General features: G+C 42.6%; 1 protein-coding gene across 1 annotated transcript in view; it reads left to right on the forward strand.

The window, feature by feature from the left end:
- Positions 1 to 12,892, forward strand: part of LOC145408792 (neurotrimin-like) — a 204,988-nt gene that overhangs the window by 118,433 nt on the left and 73,663 nt on the right. The window contains exon 4 of the mRNA XM_080279440.1: positions 7,089 to 7,237. Coding sequence (XP_080135566.1) covers positions 7,089 to 7,237 — 149 coding nt within the window. The remainder of the gene's footprint in view (positions 1 to 7,088; positions 7,238 to 12,892) is intronic.

A 12,892-nucleotide genomic window follows, 5' to 3' on the forward strand; every position in this document is an offset into this window, starting at 1 on the left:
ATTAAAGACACCCCAAAGAAGTTATAAGAATCTACGAGTGAGATTTTAAGTTATTTACCCCACCTCGTCTGCCACTCAGGTGTTGGAAAGCTTACCTGGCCGCACTAATTAGCGTTATAAGAGCTCCTTTTCAGCCAGGGAGCAAAATAGAGCTTTCTTGGAAGACGCTGTACGACCTTGGAGCAGGATAAATTGGATGTGGAGTTTGGGTTAAGATGAAGGATTTAGATTAGGAAATAAAGAAATAATGAAGTGAAGGACGATGGGTTGTGTATCTGAACTTGACTGCGATTATTTCTCTCTCTCTCTCTCTCTCTCTCTCTCTTACTTTTTTTTTTCTGCTTACTACCGGGATATCTGTGCTAGAATAAGATGATATTACGGCTCTACATCCTTTCCATAACACTTCTTCGTGACTACAGCGGCCTTTTTCCATCCTGACAAAGATCCCTAACCCCTCTCAGCTCAGACGATGGCCAAATACAGATGGTCGGGACTCAAAATGGGTTGAATTGACTAGTAACCAAGGAGACCCATCCCTATCTCATAAGGCTTCTCGAATTCCAAGCAACCACGATAGTATTCAAGGTGGTTGCCCGGTTCCCTCAGATGAAGACAAATTGATTATGGTGTTCATTTCTTCTTGTAATTTTGCACTGAGGATTGAAAGATGGAAAAAAATAAAAAAAAATCGTATTGAAGGCATTAATTGTACTATAATAATAATAATAATAATAATAATAATAATAATAATAATAATCGGCAAATCAGAATCTCAGTAATTATAATTATTGAGATTCTAATTTGCCGATGATGATGATGATGATGATGATGATGATGATGATCGGAACTAATGAGGCTTTGCGACTCTGTAATTACTGACCGCAGCTTTACTTCCCCAATTAATTTATATTCCCTCCTCTTCGGGGTTAATTTACGCATATATCCCAGCACACTAATTACTATTCTTCCGACTCATTAGCTAAACTCGGCAGGTACACTGAAGAAGTCATTAACGGACAAACGCAGGTAAATTGGCCGACAAGTCACAATCGCGCCACCTGTGTATGTTAGAATCAAAGCCAATTCGCTATCGGAACACACGACTGTCCCCGATTTCCAGTTTTGCATATATTGGGTAATCTAACTACGGTGGGAATACAGTCAGGGTGGGAGAGAACGTAACTAGATGGTGGTGATTGTGATGGTTATGGTGGTGGTGGTGTGGGAGTAAAGTTGGTGGAGGTTTTCGTGGTAGTAATAGTGTTGGTGGTGGTAGTGGTGTGGTGGCTGTGGTGGTCTCGGTGATCGTGTTGTGGTGGTGGTGGTGGTGTTTTGGTGATGTAATAGTGGTAGATGTAGTGGTGATGATGCTAGCTGTGGCAGAGGTAGTGATGATGGTATTAGTGATGTAGTTATGGTGATAGTAATAGAGGCAGTAATGGCACTGGCAGTGGTAGTTGTAGTAGTAGTAGTGGTAGTTGTAGCAATATCAACAATGGGAGTGGTAAGTAGTAGTAGTAGTCGTAGTCGTAGTAGTATTAGTCGTAGTAGTAGCAGCAGTAGTAGTAGTAGTAGTAGGTGAACAGTATGAAAAGTGGTAGCGGTATAGGTAATGGTGGCGGCAATGGTAGTGGTAATGGTAGGCTGGTGGCTGGGGAAATGAGGGTAAGGCAATGATATTCCAGAAGCTGTGTCCCCGGGGCCATAAATATACAGTGAATTGAGTGGCCATCCCTCCCTGTGAGAAAACACCTACACGCCACTCTCTTACGTGAATCATTTAGCGCACGAAAACAGACGCAATATCTAAAATAGTGTGTCTGTTAAATAAAATAGTTAAATATACTACAAAAATTGGCATCCTGCACTCACACACACACACACACACACACACACACACACACACACACACACGCACACACACACACACACACACACACACACACACACACACACACACACCGTCGCGATCTCAGGTTTAACATCCATTAGTGTCTTCATCTGTTTATTTATATATTTGCATTATATTCTGGCTTCCCCTCATAACCCAATTAAGCTTCGACTGATGGCAATAAAGGCAATCGAATTATACACTTATTATGCCTTTATTTCTATTTACTCTGCTACCACCTCACGACTTCACTGACTTCTTCAGGCCGAGGATGGCAGTGATAAGCTTATTGTTGCTATCTACGAAAGATTTTATTTAACCTGATAGGGCTCTTTGGCAATGAAGAAGTTGACGAAAGCTGCATATACTCCTTCCAGATTAAAAAATGTTCTAAGATTAATAGTATCGTGCAGAGAGGAAAGATAATGTATAAAAAAAAAAGTTATCGTAGTGAAAGGGTGAAGCTCTGGAAGACCGTCTTGTAGAGAAAGGGTGAAGAGAGGGGCGAAGGAGGAGGAGGAGGAGGAGAAAGAGGAGGAGGAGGAGGAGGAGGAGGAGGAGAAAGAGGAGGAGGAGGAGGAGGAAAAGGGAGAAAAGAAGAAAAAAAACTATAACCGAGTCTACCTTAACTTTTTAACTTCCAGGCAAGTGTCGGTCAAACAAAGCAGACTTTTTCTCAATGTTGTTTCGAAGCTGCCGTGGAAACTACCTGGCATTAATTAGAAAAAAGTCTTATTCTGTTCATTATGCCCGCTCTGACTTACGGATCTGAAACTCTGAGCTTAACGAAGGTCCTATGAAGTCAGCTAAGAAGTTTGCCGAGAGGGAATCATGTTAAGAGGAGCCTCGAGAAGTTAAGAGAGGCAAAAAACTAAGGGGAAATTTAGAAGAGAATGGATTTTATAGCTGCCTTAATGTTAGACAAGAGGAAGAGGAGAGTCAGGTATTGTTTGCTTATAGAGGAGAAGGACTGATGAGTGAAAAGTATAAATTATAGGAAATCATGTTAAGAAGTGTCTGGATAAGTTCAAGAAAAAAGGGAACGAAACAAATCGAAAAAAGAATGGGATTAATATACACCGTGAGTCAAACGAGAGTAAAAATAAAACCAAGACATTACATAATAAGAAATTGTAAGAAGAAAATTGAGTAGAAAAAAATATATATTAAGAAGAGTCTGAGGAAAGTAACGAGAGAGCCTGGAAAATCGAAAACAAAGTGAAATGTATACAGTTGGATATTGTGTGTGTGTGTGTGTGTGTGTGTGTGTGTGTGTGTGTGTGTGTGTGTGTGTGTGTGTGTGTGTGTGTGTGTGTGTGCAGAGGAAGACGATGTATCATTAATAGTGGAGAGAAATGGTAAATAGGGGAATAAAGAAGAGATAAATTTACGTTTGAGAGGAACCGGGAGAAGTTAAGGAAGGAGCTGGGAAAATTATGAGAGAGAGAGAGAGAGAGAGAGAGAGAGAAATTTACACTTACTGCTAGATTAAACAAGGGGAAAAACAACAAGCATCATTTATATATTACGGAGAGAGACTATGCACTGAGGATTAATATTCTTAGCAAATCACAGTAAGAAAAACCTGAAAAAGTAAAGAAATATAGGCCATGGAAATCGAAAATAAAATAGAAATCATCCTTTGCCACCAGATAAAACTATAACATGAAAAGGGACAACAGTTATTTATCGCTGACCGGGACCAGAGCAAGAGCATTAAAGATGACAAAGAATCGTGTTAAAAGGAGCAGGGACGAGGTATGAAAAGAGCTAGGAAATGGAAAAGATGAGGGACTTATACGTGTTATGGATTTAGACCAGAGCAAAGACAAATGTACCGAAATTCATTCAATGTGGGTAGGGATGACGATTAGAGGATTAAATATGTCTGTCTGTCTGTCTGTATGTATGTATGTATATATGAATGAATGAATGAATGTATGTATTTAAGTATGTACGTTCGACACTGGATATACATTTGACAACCTGTTCCCTGAGGCCTAACAATCCTCCAACGACACACACACCTTCACATACCACCATTCTGGCATGAATACTCACTGTCCATTATTCTGATGACGCTTATAAAAACACCAAGAAAAATAAAAAAGGCTTTTGGTATAAAAAAAAAAAAAAAAAAATCCTAATTGGTACGAATTTAGACCAGAGAAAAAGCAGAGGTCATTCATCACGTGCTGGATGCAGATGATGGATGATGGATTAGGACAAGGGATTAGGCGGATTAGCACGGCAGAGTGGCCAATCCCAAGAGGACGTAACCAACACACACCTAAAATTAGCCACGTCATTTGTTCCCCTCCCTGCGCTGAACAGAATAGAACAAACAGCAGATTAGTGTTTAACAGAGGGGGAAGAAAAAGTTCAGACTAATGTTCAACAGAGGATAAAAAAGGTCGTCTAATATCTCACTCCTGCTTCTCATTTTTCCCCACCGACTAACCTTCCTAAGATGAGAGAGGCTTGGTAATTTTCTCTGCTCATAAATTATTCTCTTTGAAGTGATGCGTCAGCGAGGAAAACGACGGACATGCCCCTGGTGTGAAGTAGACTTAGTGGAAATACAGGGGAACCTCTGAAACAGTCCACACACACACACACACACACACACACACACACACACACACACACACACACACACACACAAAATACTCTGGGGTCCCCTGTTAATGAAAATGTGTTACACACACACACACACACACACACACACACACACACACACACACACACAATACTCTGGGGTCCCCTGTTAATGAAAATGGGTTAATTCACCAGGTATAAGGATGTGTTGTGTTGATGCACCTCTGATTACAAAACATATTGTGTACTCTCTCTCTCATTTGAGTGTTTAAAATTTGTATTTACATCACTGGCCGGCCCTAAGATTAAGAAGCTTTGTACTATTATGATGATGATGATGATGATGATGATGACTACCAACCAACACACACACACACACACACACACACACACACACACACACACACACACACACACACACACACACACACACACACACACACACACACACACACACACACACACTATAGATAGCAACAATTCCTCTGATACAATACACTTAACAATAGCTTGTCAAAGGAAAGAAATTTACCTCAAAACGACAGAAAACAGAAGGAGGGGGATACGTATGGAATGGAGGTAACAACGGGAAAGAAAAAGAAAAGAATGGAACAGGGAGGGAGGAGAAAGTGGAAAATGTGAGAGAGAAAAATGGTAAGGAAAAGTAGAGAACGCGAGGGAAAGGGAAGGGAAGAAAGCAGAAGAAAAGTACAGAACAGAAAAGGAAGGGAAGGGAAGGGAAGGGAAGGGAAGGGAAGGGGAGGGGAGGGGAGGGGAGGGGAGGGGAGGGGAGGGAAGGGAAGGGAAGGGAAGGGAAGGGAAGGGAAGGGAGGGGAGGGGAAGGGAAGGGAGGGGAGGGGAAGGGAGGGGAAAGGAAGGGAGGGGAAGGAAAGGGTCGAAGTAGAGGAAATAAATCACGTCTTATCGGTGTTCAGAAACTTTTTTTTTTTTTTTTCCGAGGCTGTGTTATCTAGTCACCTAATTTCCCTTCCATTCACACATATAAACACATTTTCCCGTCTTTATCTAAAGGAATGACATTTTACTAGCTTTTTATTACGAAGAAAAAAAAAAAAAAAAAAAAAAAAAAAGGAACAGTACAAGCGCTCCTAGTGAATGACCCAGGTAGGAATATTTTTCACAGGCACCCCAAACCATTTAAAAAAAAAAAAAAAAAAAAAAAAAAAAAAAAAAAAAAAAAGCATCGTTGCCCATGTGTTGCACCAGAGCTGTTTTTCCTCTACATATTTCGGTACGTATGGTAGCAGTGAGTTAATGAATATTCAGCCTTCTGCCACATTATTCTTATTTTAATTAATAGCACAGCGGAACGCAATATATGGCTTGTGGCGCAGTATATATTTAGAAGAGCATTTCATAACTCATCGTTCAGTACAGTTCAGAATGCTAAGTACGAAACGGCAACGATATTTTATGTACTGTACTAAGAGCGAATAATTTTTTGTTTTGTTTTTTTAGTTCAATTTTGCTTTTCATATTCTCTCTCTGTCCAGTTCTTACTTTCGATTTTCCGTTCTTTTTACATTTCCTCCCTTCTTCATTCCCCCTGCCTCCCCTTCTTATCTCTACCTCGTCCCTCTCCCAGCTTTCTTTATCGCTTTTCTGTCTTTACTTCCACTCCATTTCTCCCCTCTCCCCCTCCCAACACCACCACCACGGCTCAACTCTCTCCCACCACCACAAACTACCACTCACCACCACCACAACTCAACTCTCTCCTTCCACCACCACCGACGCCATCTACCGAGGGACAATGAAAATAAAAACACCTCTCTCTTAAGCTTCGTATAAGATGGTCCCATAAACACGGAAGTAAATCATCTTTTTCCAGTGGTAATCAAAACATATCAGGGAGGAGAGGACCTGATGCTGTGTACATAAAAAAGACAGATACTTACAGGAGAAAAATAACATCTAACAGACTAAAAAGGTCGTTCAGGAAAAGTTACTAGAGTTTCAAAATTCGTGGAGAAATTGGGCCTTTGTTTCCCCTTTTGGTCTTTGTATTTCCTTCCATTTCTTCGGCGCTCTTTCTACCCTTGTCTCTTCCCTGCCGCTCCTCCTGTCATCTCCACAGTGATATTACCTTACTCTATCCGCTCTCTCCAATATTACCCCTTGTCCCACTTTTTACGACGGTACTGCTCTCTCTCTCTCTCTCTCTCTCTCTCTCTCTCACACACACACACACACACACACACACACACACACACACAAAACCATCTCCCCGCCACTCCACAATATTACTCCATTTCCTCCATACCCTGTCCTTCATATTGTCTCCCTCCTTATTTTTTTTTTTTTAGTAAGGAAGTTAGCAAGGTGAAAAGAAGTTGGGTCAAGACGGTACAGTAAGTGAAACAGAAAACAGTGGTAGGTTACAGACGTATTGTGAAGGTTATGTATCGTTTTATATCATTAGTGTTCGTATTAAGTGTATTTCTGTAGCCTTATCATGATAGCTACGGAATATTTGCTCTGTGTGTGTGTGTGTGTGTGTGTGTGTGTGTGTGTGTGTGTGTGTGTTACTATCCTTCTAACCTTATATCCATTCTCTCTCCCTTATACTCGACAGTGGGGGGCGAGCCAACCCCAGGGAGCGAGGAGACCACCACCACCAGCCCTCCGCCCCAGATCGACGTCACGCACTCGACCGACGTGACTGCCCTGGCCGAGACACAAGCCATATTGAACTGCAGGGTCCACAACATCAACAACAAGACGGTCAGTACAAGGAGGAGCATTGGGATGGGGGAAGTTTTTGGCTGTAGAGATTGTGTTCTGGTTGGTATTGGGGATGATTAGGGAAGTTGTAAATAATTCTCATCATCATAGCAACATTAGTACTGTCATCATCATCATCATCATCATCATCATTATATCCCTGTTACCCTGTCTACACAAAAATGCACTAGCATCCTCAGCACAGAAAAGGAATATAATATGTTGTCGGGAATTACGGGGAGTTGACATTCGAGTCCTTTCTTAAATAAACGGTACATAAATTCACTCAGATCAGATAGCCTGTATTTCCAGCACACAGGATAAATCATCATCAATTCGCTTTGTGACCTCAGTCGTAAAAATTAGGGGCAGGATGAAGCAGTAGATGAAATGTATTCTCTTTTGTACAGAGGTTGTGGTGAAATCAGTAATTCTCTCTCTCTCTCTCTCAACGTAAACACATGGACCAATTAAGCATGTCAATTGGTGCAGTGAGGCCAGTTTTTAGCTCATGGCGAGGACGGATGAAGAACAACAGTCTAGACTTTTTCGTTTTTGACTTTTGACGGGTGGTGGAGAAAAAAAAAAAAAAAAAAAAAAAAGCGCCAATCAAGCTCGCTATCCGATGCAGTGAAGTCAGTCATAAAAGCTCACGGGGAGAACAACTGAGGAATAATTAGGCTAGATATGATTCCTTTTGCTTAGCGGCAGAGGATGAAATCTGTGTTTAGTTCGTCTTTGTCACACGTAGAAGTATCAGCCATGCTTGCTCCCTGGTGCATTAAGATCAGTCGTAGGAACTTAGGAGGAAAAATAGTATAGTTCTGCCGCTATCTGTCTTCAGCAGGAACTCAGTAACCACCCACAATCTGTCCATTTATAAGTAGCAGTGTAGGGTATGGTACAATCTCTTGCCTGTTCTGAACGCAATGGCCAGTCAAACATGCTCCCCTGTCCAGTAAAATCAGTCGTAAAAAGTTCGTGGCAGGGACGCGGGAGGAATACAGAACCATAATGCTGGGTGCAGGATGAGGTCAAGTGTGCCATCCTTGTGAGACTGTCTTTTAGAGTCCCGGAAATGCCTGCCATATGTCACCTGGTACACGGAAGGAAAAATCTCATAGGACTACACCTGGCGAGGGGGAGGCGGCTTTGGTGGAGAGAGGGAACGTGTGTGTGTGTAGTGTGGGTGTTGGTGTGAAAGGATGAATATATGTACGTGGGTGTATCCATGGGTGTGTCAGTGTCTGTTTTTGTGTTTGTGTGTGTAGAAGTATGTATGCGTGTATGTGAGAGTGAGTGTGTGCCTGGATGTCTACATGTGTGTATGTATGCGTGTATTGAGAGTGGGTGTGTGTCTGGAGGTCTACGTGTGTGTGTGTGTAAGCGTTTATGTGAGTGTGTGTGTGTGTGTCTCTCCAGAGAGAGAGAGAGAGAGAGAGAGAGAGAGTTATACGTGACTCCATCTAGCTCTGAGTGGAAAATGCGACGGGGAGGAGGTTATATTGAGACTGGCTTCACCCCTTTAGTACGATACCTTTTGTTGCTTTATTCTCGTTAACGCCAAATGATTACATTCAGCTTAAGGGACATCTCTCATCGTGAAGAGATTAGAAACAAGCTCAATTAATCCCTTCAGTGCGATTACGTCTCACTTCATTACTGCCATGTCTTCCTTTCCTCTACACACATTGACTTGGGTAACCTCTCACACCTGAGGTCATTTTTACATGACATTTTCGCCCTTTCATTATTCGTTTCCTTTTCCTGTTCCATTTTCCCCTTACGACTTCCCCTCCCCACCTTCCCTTCAATGTCTCTCTCGTACCATTTTTTTCACCTTTCCTTCCCATCTCCCATTCCCTCTTTCCTTCCCACTATCCCTTTCACCTCTTGTTACATTTCCTCTCCCACCCGTCTCCCGCCATGAATCCTAACTTCCCTCCCACCTTCTCTCAAATTTCTACCTCCAACTCCCCTCTCACCTTCCTTCCCACCTCTTCTTCCATCTCCCCACCTACCTCCTCGTCCCCTTCCACCTTAATTTCCTTCTTCCTCCACCTTCCCTCCCACCTCCCGTTTCTCTTTAACCTTCTTTCACACTCTCTTTTCCACCTCCTCTTGCACCACCCCTTCCATTTTCCCCCACCTACGAACTCTCCTTTTCTTGCAACCTCCCCTCCCACTCCCACGTGCACATCCTGCTTCAACTCTGACAATCTCTAAATTTGATGGTGATGCAGACAAAACATTATTCGTTTCTTATACGTTTTCACAGCACCTGCACAACACCCCCATCAGTTCATCCTGTGTTTCAAAGCTCCATATTCTAAGCAAATTTTTCAAGTCTTATCAGCATCTCCAACTTTGGGAATGAAAATGATTAACGGTAATGGACTGGCTATGAGAGAAAAACGGAATGATCGATGAACTGTACCGTGAACCAAATAATAATAATAATAATAATAATAATAATATAGTCCTACCTTTTCGAAGCAGTGGGTCCCTTCTAGAGGCAAAAATGTGAGCAGCAGTTAATGTTGTGATGGGTAATTTGGGTCGGGCCACTGTCAGGAAATGCGGAAGATGTCTGTGGAGGCGATGCTGTCTGGCAGAAAGAAAGAAAGTAATATTAAATGAAATGAAATCACTCTTTTTAAATGTCAGATTTTATGATGTTGATATTTCTGCGAGTTTTAACTATTTTATATGTGTTGAATTGGGAATCATCGTGCCACTGCCAATGATATCTAATACACAGAATATATTTGTTCACTCTCAGAAATATACACACTGGGTGGTGACTCCCATTTTGACGCACAAGCCGAAGAGACTGGTCAGAGTAATAGGTCTCTCAAGGTCAAAATTGCTTGAGTGAGTCAGGGGATTAATTTTGCGTCTTGTGTGTGATAAGATGCTGAAGGACGATATGGTGGCTGAATAAAGAACATCCACGTCCGAGAAGTATACTGAATAAAGATGCATCATGACCAAAGATGGTTTATTTCGTATGGATAAGGGATTGAAAGTGAAGTAAGCAAGTGAAAAACCGCCACATCGATTAGCCAAGTTTGTCTCTCCCTTCCATTTATCAGTATTCCTCCTCACCTCTCATTTTCCCTTCCATTCCCCTCCCTCCCTCTCTTCCACCTTCTCTCTATCTATCCTTCCATCAGCTTCCCTTCACCCCTTCCATCTTCCCTCCCACCTCCATTCTTATTTCTCTTCCTACCCCTACTGCCACCTCCCCAACTTATGTTCCAGCTACTTCCCCCACTTTTTCATCTCCCTCCCCCTTCCTCCTCTCCCACTTTTCCCTCAATTCACCTCCTTCAACTCCCCTTTCCTCGCCTTCCCCCTAGCCCCTCCCCCCACCTCCCACCCCATTCCAAACATGTCCTGTGGAATGAGAGACTGGCTACACAGGTGACATGAGCCGAGTCCACCTGCCTTGCCTCCCTCTCCATGACGTCAATGGGATGTTATGTGGGATTACCAGATTAGTGCGGAGTCCCACGAGATTTTGGCGGATTATGTAGCCATTCCCTCAGTGACCTTGATACCATGCCGCGAGACTTGTGATAGAAACCTTAATTAAAATCACACACACACACACACACACACACACACACACACACACACACACACACACACTCATGCTGGCATCATCTTATTCTCACGGAACCATTTACTGCACATGACTCAGCTTAACCAAAAGTTAATGTTATATTTTTTTAACGCTTCATCGCCATAAGTAGACGATTTCTGTCAAACGAAAGTCATAACAGTTGTTCAAGCTTCACGGATAAAAAATGAACTGAACAATTGTCACTCTGCGGACAATTACTTCGGCGAGAGGTGAGGTGTTACGTGATTAGGTTAAGGTACTCTTATGTCCTCAGGCGGCCAGCTTTAACATCTGGTATTCAATTTGAGCATCTGAATTCTCTCACTGATTACATGTCGTCTGTCTGTTACTCGCACACTAATTAGGAACGCCAACAGATTGACAGCTGACTCACATCCCCCGCTAAAAAGATACAAGGAGTAAGTATCATCGGCAGTGATAGTAGGCCGTCAGTTCTGGTCCCACGTTACATGCATGTCGTGTTTATACAGGGCCTTTCCTGTGCCCTTTCCCCATGCCTTGCCGCTGCCATGTCAAGTTTAATTTTTTCTTTTCCTTTCTTTCTTTTTCTTTCTTTTTTTTCTTTCGAGAGGAGACTTTCCGCAAGTAACCAGGTCTAGGCGAGGGATTTATTTATCCCATACCAGCGTAAAAATCTGACTAAAAATTTTACCCCAAAAGTCCTCCACCCAGATCAATTGATTTTTTCACCCCTGGCATCTTTCCTCCTGAATCTATTGACGCACACAGGGAGAAAGCCGAGGCGGGGTAAACTATGCAAGTGCAGGCATGGCGGGGTGAGGGAGGAGAGAAAAGAGTGGAGGGGTGAGAAACGAGAAAGGAGGAAGCAGGGAGGAAGGAAAGTGGGAAGAAGTGAGGGGAGGGAGAAAGAGAGGGAAAGGGCGAGGCAGGGTTGGGTAGGGGGATAATAAGTGAGGGGACAGGAATGTAGAAAAGGTGGCAGAGGAAGGGAGGAAGGGGGGAGGTAAAGACTAAAGAGTATGAAGGGAGGATGGGAAAAAGGTGCAGGGGAAGGGAAGGAGGTAGGGAAAGGGAACAGTGGAGGGAGGGAGGGAGGGAATGAGAGCAGGGGAGGGGTGTGATATTGGAGGTGTCTGGTGTGGCGTTGTGACACTCGGCCTCCGGCAAAGATGACACTGCCGGGATTGGCTGGCTTGGGTACATTATGAACCAGACTCCTCACACCATCACATTTTTGCCTTTTTTTCCCCTTGAAGTTTTTGAGAATTTTCCACTCTTCTTCAGCCCTACTCACTCTCTTTTTTTTTCTATTATCTCCCTGAAGTTTTACAGAAATTTCCACTCTACTTCTGCTATACCTCCTTCTTTTCCATACCCCTTCGCTATGATGACGTCGTTTCGGTATCAATCTTGCCTCCGCCACTCAGTGTATATCCAGCTTGTTGCGAAAGTTTGAAACTAATCGTATCTCCGTAAACTTCGTCGCATTATTTACTGATTTATTTATTTATTCATTTCTTTATTTTTTTTTTTTAAATGAGAGGGTTTTATTTAGCGTTTGGGAGGTCCCTTGTGATCAAACTTTTAAATTTTCAGAACATTTTACTTTTTTTATTATATCCTCTAATACTAAATTTCCCTATTTCTAAACATTGGCACAATTTTCTCTCTTAATTATAAAACCATTTCCATTTTTCTCTGTTACTTTTTTTAATATTCGCCAAATTTTTTCCTAAATTTTGGAACACTTATTTTTTTTCCCTCACATATTACAGAACATTCCCTTCTCTTTTCCTTTCCGCCTTCTCTGGAATGCGTGAGGAGGTGTCTAGTTGGCGCCACCATGCAGCAGTGTGTGTGTGTGTGTGTGTGTGTGTGTGTGTGTGTGTGTGTGTGTGTGTGTGTGTGTGTGTGTGTGTGTGTGTGTGTGTGTGTGTGTGTGTGTGTGTGAGAGAGAGAGAGAGAGAGAGAGAGAGAGAGACTTTTAACCCTTTCACCGCAGGATGGCTTCTTCATCCAAACAAAATCGTCCAGCACTAACCACA

Source organism: Coenobita brevimanus, chromosome 78 (genome assembly GCF_032717465.1).
Source record: "Coenobita brevimanus isolate Jiangsu-jjx chromosome 78, ASM3271746v2, whole genome shotgun sequence".
NCBI classification, from domain to species: Eukaryota; Metazoa; Arthropoda; class Malacostraca; order Decapoda; family Coenobitidae; genus Coenobita; species Coenobita brevimanus.